Source organism: Mustelus asterias, unplaced genomic scaffold, assembly GCF_964213995.1.
Source record: "Mustelus asterias unplaced genomic scaffold, sMusAst1.hap1.1 HAP1_SCAFFOLD_184, whole genome shotgun sequence".
Taxonomy (NCBI): domain Eukaryota; kingdom Metazoa; phylum Chordata; class Chondrichthyes; order Carcharhiniformes; family Triakidae; genus Mustelus; species Mustelus asterias.
The window spans coordinates 422,757-439,361 of NW_027590182.1; the positions used below are offsets into that span (position 1 = coordinate 422,757).

At 46.2% G+C, this 16,605-nt stretch overlaps 3 protein-coding genes and 1 long non-coding RNA gene across 5 annotated transcripts in view; 2 read left to right on the forward strand and 2 right to left on the reverse strand.

Moving 5' to 3' along the window:
- LOC144485303 (uncharacterized) overlaps nucleotides 1–16,605 on the forward strand; it is a 461,444-nt gene that overhangs the window by 240,355 nt on the left and 204,484 nt on the right. The gene's annotated exons all lie outside the window — the stretch shown is intronic.
- LOC144485284 (uncharacterized) overlaps nucleotides 1–16,605 on the forward strand; it is a 283,279-nt gene that overhangs the window by 213,187 nt on the left and 53,487 nt on the right. The window contains 1 exon segment of the mRNA XM_078203491.1: nucleotides 11,111–11,362. Within this exon segment, the coding sequence (XP_078059617.1) occupies nucleotides 11,111–11,362 (252 nt within the window).
- The window catches only part of LOC144485290 (uncharacterized), a 308,115-nt gene that overhangs the window by 61,538 nt on the left and 229,972 nt on the right, over nucleotides 1–16,605 (reverse strand). The window lies entirely within an intron of this gene.
- Nucleotides 4,398–9,289, reverse strand: LOC144485301 (uncharacterized). Of its 2 annotated transcripts, none has more exons than XM_078203513.1 (2): nucleotides 9,167–9,289; nucleotides 4,398–5,815 (listed from the first exon to the last, which is right to left on the reverse strand). In XM_078203513.1, exon 2 carries the CDS (start codon nucleotides 5,462–5,464, stop codon nucleotides 4,790–4,792), a length of 675 nt encoding a protein of 224 aa, XP_078059639.1. In that variant the 5' UTR covers nucleotides 5,465–5,815; nucleotides 9,167–9,289; the 3' UTR covers nucleotides 4,398–4,789. The 2 variants fall into 2 exon arrangements, with proteins under 2 accessions (XP_078059639.1, XP_078059638.1); XM_078203512.1 differs by lacking the exon at nucleotides 9,167–9,289 and adding an exon at nucleotides 8,460–8,787.

The following is a 16,605-nucleotide window of genomic DNA, read 5'->3' on the forward strand; positions in this document are numbered from 1 at the left end:
TGAAATTAACTTGTTCAAGGTTAGAATTGTGAAGGACAATTTGCTCCCAAAACACAAAGATAAGGCTGCAGTTTGGCAGCAAACCAGTTCCAACTTTCCAAAACATTTGAGTTAAAATTGTTGAGATTCAGTTAACAACACATTTCACAAAGTATTTCTTTCAACTTTGATTAAGTAGCAAATATTGAAAATTGAAATTGGTGTTCAAAAAAGGAGAGATAAAAGAGATGAAATTTGAACAAAATTGAAGAAAATAACATGAGAGAAGTTTTTTAAATTATGTAAGTTGATGGAATTGCCAAGTTTCCTCTGCCCACTCCCCGCCTCTCTCGGTTCCACAGAGAAGTTAACCCTTTCAGCAGACAGCTGATTTTTATAAATCTCCACACAGCCTTTGTTTTTTAATGTAACCTGTGATTGGACACATTAACTCACTGGGATCTTGGCCAGAGCCAGATGGATTGTTTATGGGGTTTTTTTAAACAGGTGATGACGGTTTCACTCACAAACAATCCGAGTGAAGGCAGCAGTTTTGAGAATTAAAGCAGAGAATAAAAGACTTTACTTTTCAGAAAGCCAACAAGCCTGCTTTTGAGATTGGAATTGATAAATATCTGATGTGAGTTGCTATTTCAAGCATTTAAAATGGAAATTACCTGGTGTTTAAGGGAAAGAACAAAGTTGATAATGCCTGGAATCAAACAGAAATGTTTGGTTTCTGTTAAAAGATATTATGAGAATATTTAATGATTTATTTAACTCTAAAGATTCTCGAGAACTCCTGAAAGTGTAGTTTAAAGGAATCCATACATTTGGGTGTTTATGAAGATTTGAGTGAAAGGGAAGTCGAGATGAGATGAATGAGGTGACAGTTTTCTCTTGGAGATACTTGTTTCTTTGTCTATGAATTATTTGAGAGAACTGAATTTGATAATCTGGCCACCATCTGAGACATTATTCCCAGAAATCCTCAATTTTAAACTAAAATAGACACATGAGTTTCCGGGCAGTCACAGGAATATGGTCAAGATAGTCCAGTCCCACAATGCCTCACATTCAATCTGCAGTTCTTCAATTATAACACAATATGTGGCTGTATGTAGCTGCCTTGGCCATGGTCAACCCCAAGGGTGCCTTCTTGAACTGCTGCAATGCCTGAGGTGTACGTACACCCACAGTGCTGTTAGGGAGGGACTTCCAGTTACTGAGAGAGACAAGAGATGAAATTGCTGGGCCTCTAACAGAAATCTTTGTTTCTTCATTGGACACAGGTGAGGTCCCAGAGGATTGGAGAATAGCAAATGTGGTCCCGTTATTTAAGAAGGGTAGCAAGGATAACCTGGGTAATCATAGGCCAGTGAGCTTGACGTCCGTGGTAGGGAAATTGTTGGAGAAGATTCTTAGAGATAGGATCTGTACACATTTAGAACTGAATAATCTCATTAGCAATAGACAACATGGTTTTGTGCGAGGGAGGTCATGCCTCACAAATTTGGTTGAGTTTTTTGAGGCGGTGACAAAAATGACTGACGAGGGAAGGGCCGTGGATGTCGTCTACATGGATTTTAGTAAAGCATTTGACAAGGTCCCTCATGGCAGGCTGGTGCAAAAGGTTAAATCTCACGGGATCAAAGGTGAGCTCGCTAGATGGGTACAGAACTGGTTTGGCCATAGAAGACAGAGGGTAGCAGCGGAGGGGTCTTTTTCTGATTGGAGGTCTGTGACTAGTGGTGTTCCGCAGGGCTCTGTATTGGGACCTCTGCTGTTTGTGATATATATAAATGATTTGGAAGAAGATGTAGCAAGTCTGATTAGTAAGTTTGCGGACGACACAATGATTGCTGGAGTTGTGGATTGTGATGAACATTGTCAGAGAATACAGCAGGACATAGATAGGCTGGAAAATTGGGCGGAGAAATGGCAGATGGAACTTAATCCAGATAAATGCGAAGTGATGCATTTTAGTAGATCTAATGCAGGGGGAGCTATACAATAAATGGCAGAACCATCAGGAGTATAGACACGCAGAGGGATCTGGATGTGCAAGTCCACAGAACCTTAAAGGTGGCAACACAGGTGGAAAGGGTGGTGAAGAAGGCATATGGCATGCTTGCTTTTATTGGACGGGGCATAGAGTATAAAAGTTGGGGTCTGATGGTGCAGATGTATAGAACGTTGGTTCGGCCGCATTTGGAATACTGCGTCCAGTTCTGGTCGCCACACTACCAGAAGGGCGTGGAGGCTTTGGAGAGAGTGCAGAAAAGGTTTACCAGGATGTTGCCTGGTATGGAGGGTATTAGCTATGAGGAGAGATTGAGTAAACTAGGGTTGTTCTCCCTGGAAAAACAGAGGTGGAGGGGCGGCCTAATAGAAGTTTATAAAATTATGAAGGGCATAGATAGGGTGAACAGTTGGAAGCTTTTTCCCAGGTCAGAAACGACAAACAGAAGGGGTCACAAGTTCAAGGTAAGGGGGGGCAAGGTTCAATACAGATATGCGGGGGACGTATTTTACACAGAGGGTGGTGGGGGCCTGGAATGCACTACCAAGCAAGGTGGTTGAGGCAGACACGCTAGGATCATTTAAGACTTATCTAGATAACCACATGAACAGACTGGGAATAGAGGGATACAAACGGATGGTCTCGTTAGGAACACATGATCGGTGCAGGCTTGGAGGGCCGAAGGGCCTGTTCCTGTGCTGTATTGTTCTTTGTTCTTTAAAATAGACACATGAGTTTCCGGGCAGTCACAGGAATGTGGTCAAGATAGTCCAGTCCCCCAATGCCTCACATTCAATCTGCAGTCCTTCAATTATAACAGAATATGTGGCTGTATGTAGCTGCCTTGGCCATGGTCAACCCCAACCCCAAGGGTGCCTTCTTGAACTGCTGCAATGCCTGAGGTGTACGTACACCCACAGTGCTGTTAGGAAGGGAGTTCCAGCTACATATTCCAGACTTTCACTAGACTGCAGGTGGATATCAGATTGACATATTCCATTCAACCACACCCAAGGTGAGTTATTCCAATTCCTTTATTGTCCAGGACAATATATTCACAATATCTTTAAAACAGAAATTAAACATTCCCATTTGATTTCAGACAGTAACATATTCTGTTAGTTTGTTCTTTATTGTCAATGTCAGGCTGGTGTTGTTTTCCTTGGAGCAAAGGAGGTTGAGGGGAGATTTGATAGAGGTGGACAAGGTTCTGACAGGTTTAGATAAGGTGGACAAAGAAAAGCTGTTCCCATTAGCTGATGGGACAAGGACGAGGGGGGACACAGATTTCTTGTTTTGGGTCAGAGATGCAAGGGAGGGGGAGTGGGGGGCGGGGGGGGGGGGGGGGGCGGTGGAGATGTGAGGAAGAATATTCTGATGCAGTGAATGGTGATGACCTGGAACTCGCTGCCTACGAGGGTGGAGGAAGTAGCGACAATAAACAATTAAAAAGGAAATTGGATGGGCATTTGGGATGTTCCAAACAGAATGAAGAACAAAGAAAATTACAACACAGGAACAAGCCCTTTGGCCCTCCAAGCCTGGAGCAACCATGCTGCCCGTCTGAACTAAAACCCCCTACCTTTCCGGGGACCATATCCCTCTGTTCCTATGCTATTCATATATTTGTCAAGACACATCTTAAAAGTCACTGCCGTATCTGCTTCCACTACCTTCCCCGGCAACGGGTTCCAGGCACCCACCACGCTCTGTGTAAAAAACCTGCCTTGTACATCTCCTTTAAACCTTGCCCCTCGCACCTTAAACCTATGCCTCTAGTAATTGACTCTTCCACCCTGGGAAAAAGCGTCTGATTATCCACTCTGTCCATGACCCTCATAATCTTGTAGACTTCTATCAGGTCGCCCCCCTCAACCTCCGTTGTTCCAGTGAGAACAAACCAAGTTTCTCCAACCTCTCCTCATAGCTAATGCTACCAGGCAACATCCTGGTAAATATTTTCCATACCCTCTCCAAAGCCCCCACTTCCTTCTGGTAGTGTGGTGACCAGAAATGAACACTAGATTCCAAGTGCGGTCTAACTAAGGTTCTATAAAGCTGCAACATGACTTACCAATTTTTAAACTCAATGCCCCGGCCGAAGAAGGCAAGCATGCCGTATGCCTTCTTGATTATCTTCTCCACCTCATTGCCACTTTCAATAACCTGTGCACCTGTACACCCAGATCCCTCTGCCTATGAATACTCTGAAGGGTTCTCCATTGACTGTATATTTCCCATCTGTATTAGACCTTCCAAAATGCATTACCTCACATTTGTCCGGATTAAACTTCATCTGCCATCTCTCTGCCCAAGTCTCCAACTGATCTATATCCTGCTGTATCCTCTGCCAGTCCCCATCGCTATTCGCAATTCCACCAACCTTTGTGTCGTCCACAAACTTACCAATCAAACCAGTTACATTTTCCTCCAAATCATTTATATATATTACAAACAGCAAAAGTCCCAGCACTGATCCCTGAGGAACGTCACTTGTCACAGCCCTCCATTCAGAAATGTACCTTTGCACTGCCAACCTCTGTTTTCTTCTGACTCAATATCTCTAAACTTCCTAACACCCTGTCACTCTGTGATCCTTGTGACATTTGAAACCAGGTATTCACAAAAAGGTTCAAAGAGCATCAGCCCACTGGAGGCTGAGACCGGCCAGTCCAGCACAAAGAAACCCTCTGACCCTTCCCATTGACGAACTGTGAGAATGAACAAAATGCAATCCTGGATGCAACTGAGAGCAGAAACAATAACAGCAGAATCCAACCCCTGTCATCACTCGTGAACTCGCTGGTGTCTCAGCAGCCGGGATGAAACGCTGAAACCCTTCCCACACTGAGAGCAGGTGAATGGCCTCTCCCCAGTGTGAACTGGCTGATGTGTCCGCAGGGTGGATGACCGAGTGAAGCCCTTCCCACACTGAGAGCAGGTGAATGGTTTCTCCCCTGTGTGAACTCGCTGGTGTGTCCGCAGGTCGGGTAACCGAGTGAATCCCTTCCCACACTGAGAGCAGGTGAACGGCCTCTCCCCAGTGTGAACTCGCTGGTGTGTCTGCAGGCTGGATAACTGAGTGAATCCCTTCCCACACTGAGAGCAGGTGAATGGCCTCTCCCCAGTGTGAACTCGCTGGTGTGTCTGCAGGCTGGATAACTGAGTGAATCCCTTCCCACACTGAGAGCAGGTGAATGGCCTCTCCCCAGTGTGAACTCGCTGGTGTGTCCGCAGGTGGGATGACTGAATGAATCCCTTCCCACATTGAGAGCAGGTGAATGGTCTCTCCCCAGTGTGAACTCGTTGGTGTGTCCGTAAGCTGGAGAACTGATTAAATCCCTTCTCACACTGAGGGCAGATGAACAGCCTCTCCCCAGTGTGGCTGCGCCGATGAGCTTCCAGCAGACATGGGGCTCTGTATCCCTTCCCACAGTCCCCACATTTCCATGGTTTCTCCATGGTGCAGGTTTCCTTGCCTCACTCTTGGGTGGACAATCAGTTGAAACTTCGTCCACACACAGGACAAGATTACAGTCTCTACCCGCTGTGAATGGTGTGATATTTATTCAGACTGTGTAACTGGTTAAAGCTCTTTAGTCAGTGCATTGGAACACTCTCACTCAAGTGTGGCAGTGTGTTGATGCTTTTTCACTCACACTGACATTTCAAATCTTTTCAAATCGACAGACTGGACAATCATTTCTCCTTCTGGATTCAAAGTCCGATGATATTGAGGTCCCAAGGAACACGATTCTGTCACGCCGAGACATGACGTTTGAGATTTCGGCCTGTGATTCCTCTTTCAATATCCTGAAAATGAGTTTCCAAAAGTCATCAGTGTCAGTACAGGATAGAAATTCAGAACAATTTCTATGGAACATTCTTTCCTCTCTCATTCCCCAAAAGCTGTAAATCTCCATCCCATACACTCTCTCCCCATTCTCAGCAGGTCTGGCAGCACCTGGATGGAGAGAAAAGAACTGATGTTTCAGAGCTTTGACAAAGGGTCATTTCGTCAAGAAACATCAGCTCTTTTCTCTCCTTACAGATGCTGCTAGACCTGCTGAGATTTTCCAGCATTTTCTCCCTTGGCTTCAGACGCCAGCATCCGCAGTAATTTGCTTTTATAAGGCTACAGATACCTCCTCCCAAGTAACGAGCGTGTGCCCAAGACATCACCACTTGTTTCCCTTATTTCTTTAGCCCCCATGGTGCTCTCCGCAGTAAACACAGAGGAGAAGTATTCATTAAAAATCTCACCCATCTCCTGTAGCTCCACACACAGATGGCCATACTGATTTTTAAGGGGATCTATTCTCTCTCTAGCCACCGTCTTACTCTTAATATAGCTATAGAACCTCTTGGAATTTTCTTTAATCTTACCTGCCAGATCCATATCATACCCTCTTTTTGTCCTCCTGATTTCCCTCCTCAGTATTTTCTTACACTTTTTATAGTCAGAGTGATTCACTTGTCCCCGATTGCCTAAACCCAATGTATGCTTCCTTCTTTTACCTGACCAGAGCCTCAATGTCCCTTGTCTGCCAGAGATCCTTAAATTTACCATTCTTTCCCTTCATCTTAACAGGAATATACTGCCCCTGGATTCTTGATATCACACTTTTAAAACCTCCCATTTGCCAGTCATTCCTTTCCCTTCAAACAAACTCACCTAATCGACATCTGCTCGATCCTGCCTAATGCCCACAAAAGTGGCCCTGCTCCAGTTTAGGGCCTTGACCTGTGGACCTGTCCTACCTTTTTCCTGAACTATTTTGAAACTATTGGTGCTCCCAATAGTGCTCCCTGACTGACACTTCAGTCACTTGCTCCACCTCATTTCTTAACTGTCTAATAGAAAGTGAGTCCAGGAATTGATAATGAAAAATAAGGAGCTGGGAGATGAATTGAACAAGTATTTTGCCTCGGTGTTCACAATAGAGGATACAGTTAAAACTCAGAAACAGCTGGAAATCAGAAAACAGAAGTGTGGGATGAACTCTGAAAAAGCACAATTCCCAGGGAAGTGGTCCTCAGCAAACTGTTGGAGCTGTGGGCTGATGAGTCCTCGGGTCCTGCTGGGCTTCATTCTCGGGTCTTAACAGAGTGAGATCGTTGATGTGTTGTTCAATTTTCTAAAATTCCCCATCGGGCATTGGATAAAGGGAAACCGGTGGATGTGCTGTACTCAGATTTCCAGAAGACATTTGATGAGGTGCCACATCAAAGGTTATTGCAGCAAATAAAAGTTCATGCTGTGGGGATAACATATTGGCGTGGATAGAAGATTGGCTAACAGCAAACAGTGGGCAGAAATGGATCATTTTCTGGTTCGAGAGAGCGAGAAACCTGGACCAACCTTTCCAGAGTCTGCACCCTCACTGGATTCACTTCCTTTCACTTCAGTTGCTGCAAGTCCCCAATTTCCCCCAGAATGAGAAAAGAAATGGAAAGGGGGTTGAAGAGAAAGTGTTTTACTCACAGATGTTTGAGACAGGAGGAAGTTTGAGTCTGTCTGAAGATCAATCTTCATTCACACAAAGCCCACACTCTGATTGGCTGGAAGACCAGAGTCCTTCCGGTCCTCCAACTCTTCCCATTGGTCAACACCTCAGCATGAAGATCAGAGGGTGGGTTCTCCCCCGCACATGCGCAGCTTCCCCTCTCCCTCGCACATGTGTAGTCCCGGGCCGGGGGGAGGGAGAGCTCACTGAGCGGCTTCTCGCTCTTGCTGGAGCCGTCAGCCGGTTGCCTGGAAACCTTGGTTCAAGGAGGTGTAGGGGGAGGGGAACAATGGGTGGGGGCGGGGCTCCTGGGTCCGCGCGCCCGGGCCTGAGAACTGGAACCCGGAGACGTCACCGCGAAGCAGAGTGATTCCTATTGGCTGATTCAGGCAGGACACTATTGTGACGTCACAATGCGGAAGTTGTCCAATGAGCTTCAGAGTGAAACTCCCTCCTCTGTTCAACATCTGGGAGGAAATCAATGTTTCCCCCTTTCCATTTCTTTTCTCATTCTGGGGGAAGTTGGGGACTTGCAGCAACTGAAGGAAATGAAGTGAATTCGGTCTGTATATTCCACACATTTTTACTCCAGTAATGTAGACATTTATCTGTCTGGCATCCTGCATGGAAATTTTCAGCTCTCTGCATCCAGGGCAAGAAGCAGTGAGCATGGATCTGTCAATCACACATGAGGACGGCCTCAACTGGGATCTTGGGTTCATGTCACACTATCTGGAACCCCCACGACTTGCCTGGGCTTGCAAAATCTCACTAACTGTCCTGGCTGGATACAATACACATCTCTTTAACCTGTGCTTAACCCTCTCTCCACTCACATTGTCTGTACCTTTAAGACTTGATTACGTTTAAAGACTCGTATTCCAACCATTATCTTGTAAATTGAGTTTGTGTCTTTATGTGCCCTGTTTGTGAACAGAACTCCCACTCACCTGATGAAGGGGCAGTGCTCTGAAAGCTTGTGGCTTGTGCTACCAAATAAACCTGTTGGATTTTAACCTGGTGTTGTGAGATTACTTACTGTGCTTACCCCAGTCCAACGCCGGCACATCTTTGGACTGTGGAAGGAAAACCGGAACATCCGGAAGAAACCCACACAGACACGGGGAGAATGTAGAAACTCTGCACAGACAGTGACCCGAGGCTGGAATTGAACCCGGGTCCCTGGCGCTGTTAGGCAGCTGCACTAACCACTGTGCCACCGGGCCACATGTCAGTGCCATCGCCCGACTCCAGCCCAGTCTCAGCTCATCTGGAACCCTCACCCATTCCATTGTGACCTCACACCCTCACCCATTCCATTGTGACGTCACACCCTCACCCATTCCATGGTGACGTCACACCCTCACCCATTCCATTGTGACATCACACCCTCACCCATTCCATTGTGACGTCACACCCTCAGCCATTCCATTGTGACGTCGGGGCTTCACTCTCCGATCACAATCCCTGCCGGCCTCCCACTTGCAGCCTCAATGGCGGCAGTCAGCCCGGGTCTAACACTACAAGCTGCCGCTCCATTTGGTACAAAGGGGGGGAACCGGGAAGTTCATTTCCGGGGTTTGGGTTTGAACAACATGTTTACAAAGCCTCTCGACCCACCCGCCACATTTATCATTCCCCGCACGCCGCCCTCTACCTCGTATTGATCTCGCTTCCAAACTAAAACCGGCCGTCCGTCGCCATTACCCGCAGTGATGTGGAGATGCCGGCGTTGGACTGGGGTAAACACAGCAACAAGTCAAACAACACCAGGTTAAAGTCCAACAGGTTTATCTGGTTCACCCGCACTGCGCATGCTTCAGGTCCCGCCCCTCATTCATTCCGATTGGTTGGAGGACCAGCCGCTCCCATTCGGTCCTCCAGTCCCGCCCCTCATTCACTCCGATTGGTTGGAGGACCAGCCGCTCCCGTTCGGTCCCCCAGCCCCGCCCCCTCTTCCTATTGGTCCGGAGCTGCCGTCAATCAGTCCCCGGGCATTGTGATGTGGAGCATGCGCAGTGTCATTGCTGTCCTTGGCGCTTGTTTGTCCCGGAGAAGCGGAGTCAGCGTTAGGCGGTGGCTGGGAGGATTTGGAAACACTTTGTGGATCCGCAAACCCTTCAGAATCATTGTCAGCTCCCTGGTTTGCAGCTGCGGGGCTTCTCCCTCCCTCCCTCCCGGGAACAGGCCCAGGTTAACGGCCCCATCCTGGCTCAGCCACTGGAGGATGGTTCACATCAGAGGATGGGGGAGGGGGACAATAAATAAGAGGTTACACTTTGGCCTCAAATCAATGAGGACTCTGATCTCTGGGAAGGAAGGAAACCCTGGGAGGTGGGCGGGGAGGATTCACAAACACCCGCTGGAGGCCCCAACACCCCCAGTAAGACCCATTGGTTTTATTGTCAGTCTGCAGACAGGAGCTGGAGAACTGAATCCAGATAGAGGAGAGGGAGGGAGAAAACTGGGAGTGGAGGAAAGAAATGGTGAGATGGGTTTGGATTTCAGCCCAGGGAGGAGGGAGAGTGTGTGGGACGGGGATTTACTGATTTGGGGGAACAAGAAAGGAAAAAATGTTCCAGAGAAACTAGAATTGTCTGTTCAGAGTTTGTATCGTGTTCTGACAGTGATAACTTTTCTAAACTGTTTTTACAGGATATTGGAAGTGAAAGATTGGCAGACAGAAAACTCAAACCGGACATCACATCTGACAAAGTCATTCAGTTCCTTCGGAGCTGAATATCATCGGTCTTTGAATATAGAAAGAGAAATATTTGTCTGTTCTGCCTGTGGGCAAATAAATTAAACATCAGTATGACCGGAAAAGCATCGAGACAAACACACACCCGAGTGAGAGTGTTCCAGTGAACTGAATGTGGAAAGAGCTTTAACCAGTTACACAGCCTGAAAAAACATCACAGTTCACAGCAGGGTGAAACTACGTGTATGTTGTGTGTGTGGATGTGGCTTGAACTGATCATCCAACCTGGAGAAACACAAGGGCACCATGGAGAAACCGTGGAAATGTGTGGAGTGCGGGAAAGGATTCGGTTTCCCATCACAACTGGAAGTTCATCGGCGCAGTCACACTGGGGAGAGACCGTTCACCTGCTCTGTTTGTGGGAAGGGATTCACCCATTCATACAACCTTCTGACTCACCGACGGGTTCACACTGGGGAGAGGCCGTTCACCTGCCCTGTGTGTGGGAAGGGATTCACTCGCTCATCCCACATTGTGACACACCAACTTGTTCACACAGATGAGAGAATGTTTACATGTTCTGACTGTGAGAAGAGTTTTAAATGCAAAAAAGATCTGCTGGCGCACCAACGTATTCACACTGGGGAGAGACCATTCACCTGCTCTGTGTGGGAAAGGATTCATTCAGTCATCCCACCTGCAGACACATCAACTTGTTCACTCTGATAACAAACTTTTTAATTGTTCCCACTGTGCGAAGAGCTTTAAAAACAAAAAGGATCTGCTGACGCACCAATATACTCACAATGGGGAGAGGCCATTCACCTGCTGTGTGTGTGGGAAGGGATTCAGCCGTCCACCTGCCCTATTGAACCACCAGAGAATTCACACTGGGGAGAGGCCCTTCACCTGCTCAGACTGTGGGAAGGGATTCATTAATTCATCCAACCTTCTGATACACCAGCAGCTCCATACAGGGGATCGACCGTTCACCTGCTCTGAATGTGGGAAGAGATTCACCCGTTCATACAACCTTCTGACACACCAGCAGGTTCACAGTGAGGAGAGGCCATTCACTTGCTCCGTGTGTGGGAAGGGATTCACTCGTTCATCCAACCTATTGAATCACCAGCGAGTTCACACTGGGGAGAGGCCGTTCACCTGCTCCATGTGTGGGAAGGGATTCAGTCAGTCATCCAACCTGCTGACACATCAGAGAGTTCACAGTGGGGAGAGGCCATTTACCTGCTCTGTCTGTGGGAAGGGATTTTCTCATTTATCTTATCTTCTGAAACACCAGCGAGTTCACACTGGGGAGAGGCCATTCACCTGTAATGTCTGTGGAAAGGGATTTATTCAGTCATCCCACCTGCTAACACACCGGCGAGTTCACAAACGACTGCAAGGTTTGGATTCTACACTTATTGATGCTGTTAATCATATCCAGGTCTGAATCATGTTCTCTCTGACTTTTTTCTTCTGTTGAGGTTTGATATTCTGAATAAATGTGAAATAGACATTTGATTGAATCATTGTTGTAGATTTTTGTCTTTTCCATTTGAGTGTTTAACGTCACCAGGCTGGAGCTCAGAAAGGGCAATCTGAGGGAGGATCATACAGTAGGAACAGAACTTCATTCTAGACACAGTCCTTCAGGGTCTCGCTGAGAGGGTCACACAGCACTTTGGTCTTTTTCGTCACTTTTCACTGACAGCAAAGTCCCCGTGTGGGTGAATCCTGAGGTGTGTAAGAAATGTGTCCCAGTCGTTCTTTTCCATGGTTCAGAGCTCCCAGACACAGAACAGAAGCTCCTTTACAACTGTGTTTAGAGTCAGGAAGAACAACGGTGAATGCGGGAAACGTGCTGACAAAGATTGGTGTAAAACTGGGATCTATTCCTGACTGAGAGTGAAACGGCAGGTTTAGGTTTCCAGACTTAGAATGAAAAAAAGTGTAAAACATTTTAATGTGTGTGTGTCAGTCCTGGTTTATTGACCAGAAACTGGCGTCAAATAAATTGGTTGAAGTCTGCATTAAAGTAGCAGCTGGAGAAGTTCAAAGGACCCTGTTAACTGCTGGGACAATTAGACAACAATTTGATTCCCAGATAGAGAAGGAGCTGCAGTGTGTGTCCAAGAATTCTCAGTTTTGTTGATGTGTGCTTCCCATACACTATCCTATTAAATAAACCTCACTCCTATCAGCCTTTAACCATTATAAACAGAACAGAGAGAAGCTGAGCAGCATCAGAGCCCTGACTGACCATTTAAGAATGAGTGATGTGTTCAGCTGAAGTTTCCTGTTGGTAGTTTTCTGGGTGATCTCCTTATTTTGATCATTCTCAGTGACCCCTGGGTGTGAACCTGCTCTCCTCTCTTTTAGACATTCACTCACTCAACATCTCCTCTCTTTCAGAAACTCAATCACTTAACATCTCTCATCTCTCTAACACTCACTGAACATCTCTCTCTCTCTCTTTCTCCAGGCATTCACTCACACGTTACCTTCCATCTCTCTTACATTCTAACCTCGCTCCTCTCTCATTCACTTAACCTCTTCCCTCTCAGATACTGTGTTCATCACTTAATGTCTCTCTATCTTTCTTTCAAACACTCACTCATTTAACCTTCCTATTTCAGATCTGCTTAAACTTATTCATTGTTTTCTCTCTCTCGTTACCTCTCTCTGAAAAGGCACAAACAAACTTCATCTCTCTTCGCTGTCTGAGAAAACATCTAATTGATGGAGATTCAATCCTCTCTGTTTCTCTCTCCCACTTCCTCTGACAGGCCCTGACTCACTTTAAATCTCCTCTTTTCTAATAACCCTCTTTGGGAAAACTCATTTGTTCTCTAATTCCTCCTCATTTCTCCCAGTGATGACCCTCAGTCCATCTCCCAATTCAGTGAATGTGTTAAAAGTCCAAATAATCTCCTTTCTTTATTGTTTAAAATGGGAATGGAGATGAATGTAATGCTGAGACCAGCAGCAATCTGTGTGGTTGTTCTTGATGCTGCCAGAGTGAGTTCACCCTCACAGACAGGAAGACTGTTCACGGTGATAACATCAAACTGACACCGGCTGTTTCATTCTCAGGTAACACAACTTCCTGTTTCTCTGCTGCCGGTTCAAAAACGCACATCTCACTTCTGAGCAGAAAATAAATCCAGGGACCACAATCTGGTGAGAACATCTGTCAATGCGGCCTTTATTTGTCCACAGAGTCAGGGCAGAGTCACACAGGTCACATTGTGGTGACATTTACAAATGAGCCAGTTATTTCTGTTCAGAGTTTCCATTCGCAGATATAACCAGCTGTGTCTGTGGATCAGTTACTGAGTTCCCTGTGCTCCCCACAGCTGGGAACTGATAGCCTGCTCCCTTACATACAGAGCATTCTCTCTGTATTGCTTGTTTCCTCTGTTTCTCAGCTTTTATCTTTGACCACCTCATCTTTCTGCTTTTTAAAATCTCTCAATTTTTCTTTCTGTCTCTCCCTCTGTATCTTTCTCAGGGTCTGATTGTTCCTATTTGATCAAGATGTTCAAAATCATGAAGAGTTTCTGATTGATTATGGAAGGAATGACAGGGAGAAAAGCAGAAAAACCCGGCAGGTCCAGCGGCATCTGTTCAGAGTTAACATTTTGAGTCCATATAATTCTTCAGGGCAGGAGAAACATGGGTTATCCATCTTAGGTTGGGGAATGTGCTGGGAGATTTAATAGAGGTGTTTAAAATGACAAATAATTTATGATAGTGTCAATGGAGAGAAATTATCTCCCAGGAGCACGAGGGTTTGTCGATGGAGAGAATCGATTTCCTCCGTGCAGGAAGGTCTGTAAGCAGAGGACACAGAGATTTAATTTAATTGACAACAGAACTGGAGGGGGTGATAAGGAGAATTTGTTACACAATAACTTCATATGATCTGGAATGCACTAACTGACAGGTGCTAGAAGCAAGTTTGATAGTAGCTTTCAAAGGGAATTGGATAAATACTTGCAGAGGATAAATTGGCAAAGTTATGGTGAATGGGATTAATTAGACAGTTCACTCATCCTTGTGACATTCTGAATGTTTCTCTCCTCAGGTTTTAATATTTGATCTTTTCGATTATAATGTGTCTCAAACAGAAGATTAAAATATTGGGTTTGATGAGCTGTCAGATCTCTTTCCTGTGTGTCTGTGTAACTTGAGAACTGGAGATAACCATGAGGAAGCACTGATTATTTTCAGTTCCTCTAACAGATACACCTCAGATATCAGAAATCCCTGGAGTTCCCCATGTCCTCATTATTCTCGCCTCGAGTATAACAGCTCTCAGTCAGGCCGAGTCAGTCACATGTCTCTGTCATGATGTTTCCACTTGTATTTTATCACTCACCTCCCAGTGACACTCACCACAACACAGACACCTTAAAATATCATTGTTCCCTTACACTTTGTCCTCCTATTATAATCAAATGTTTGTTGGGCCTCTTGTCTCCATTAATGTCAGATTACCTGCAGTTAAAATGACCTCAGAGACACTGAAACTGCAGTTGTAGAATACAGCAGAATTGGAATAACAGACAGGCTATTGTCTGATAATGACAGTGGCAGAGTAACACACACCGGAATCTAAATACATTATATCAATAGACCATGACTCACTCACACTATCAAATGAAACCGAAACTTTGGTTATGGTGCACGAGATACTGACTGTATTACCATTACATTGGATCCAATGCTGTGTTCGCTAACATACTGCAACGTGACTCTTATTATTTGAACAAACATTGTATTTGTTACACTCAGAGTAAGTCAGTGCTTTGCTGTGTTGTCTCTGTGCCCCATCTCCACTCTGATTGTATTGGAGCCTGTGTGTGTCATTGTTACACTGAGACTCTGTTATTGCTAATGTGGAGATGCCGGCGTTGGACTGGGGTAAACACAGTAAGAAGTTTAACAACACCAGGTTAAAGTCCAACAGGTTTATTTGGTAGAAAAAGCCACAAGCTTTCGGAGCCTTAAGCTCCTTCTTCAGGTGAGTGGGAATTCTGTTCACAAACAGGGCATATAAAGACACAAACTCAATTTACAGAATAGTGGTTGGAATGCGAATACTTACAGCTAATCAAGTCTTAAAGGTACAAACAATGCGGTGGAGAGAGCATCAAGACAGGCTAAAGAGATGTGTATTGTCTCCAGACAGGACAGCCAGTGAGACTCTGCAAGTCCAGGCAAGCTGTGGGGAGTACAGATAGTGTGTCATGAACCCAATATCCCGGTTGAGGCCGTCCTCGTGTGCGGAACTTGGCTATCAGTTTCTGCTCAGCGACTCTGCGCTGTCATGTGTCGTGAAGGCAGCCTTGGAGAACGCTTACCCGAAGATCAGAGGCTGAATGCCCGTGACCGCTCAAGTGCTCCCCAACAGGAAGAGAACAGTCTTGCCTGGTGATTGTCGAGCGATGTTCATTCATCCGTTGTCGCAGTGTCTGCATGGTTTCCCCAATGTACCATGCCTCGGGACATACTTTCCTGCAGCGTATCAGGTAGAAAACGTTGGCCGAGTTGCAAGAGTATGTACCGTGTACCTGGTGGATGGTGTTCTCACGTGAGATGATGGCATCTGTGTCGATGATCCGGCACGTGTTGCAGAGGTTGCTGTGGCAGGGTTGTGTGGTGTCGTGGTCACTGTTCTCCTGAAGGCTGGGTAGTTTGCTGCGGGACAATGGCCTGTTTGAGGTTGTGCGGTTGTTTGAAGGCAAGAAGTGGGGGTGTGGGGATGGCCTTGGCGAGATGTTCGTCTTCATCAATGACATGTTGATGGCTCCGGAGAAGATGCCGTAGCTTCTCCGCTCCGATGAAGTACTGGATGACGAAGGGTACTCTGTCCACCTTGTCCCGTGTTTGTCTTCTGAGGAGGTCGGTGCGGTTTTTCGCTGTGGCGCGTCGGAACTGTCGATCGATGAGTTGAGCGCTATATCCTGTTCTTATGAGGGCATCTTTCAGCGTCTGGAGGTGTCTGTTGCGATCCTCCTCATCCGAGCAGATCCTGTGTGTACGGAGGGCTTGTCCGTTGGGGATGGCTTCTTTAACGTGTTTAGAGTGGAAGCTCTCCACTCACATTGTTTGTACCTTTAAGACTTGATTAGCTGCAAGGATTCGCATTCCAACCATTATTCTGTAAATTGAGTCTGTGTCTTTATATGCCCTGTTTGTAAACAGAATTCCCACTCACCTGAAGAAGGAGCTTGAGGCTCCGAAAGCTTGTGTGACGTTTGCTACCAAATAGACCTGTTGGACTTTAACCTGGTGTTGTTAAACTTCTTACTGTCATTATTGGACAAGCAGCAAATCACCGTCACAATGCCCGGCTGATTGACGGCAGCGCGGACCAATGGGAAGAG

Bases quoted from the DNA above. Each gene is read 5' to 3' on its own strand.
- LOC144485301 (XM_078203513.1), bottom strand. From the start codon at position 5,464: ATGGAGAAACCATGGAAATGTGGGGACTGTGGGAAGGGATACAGAGCC.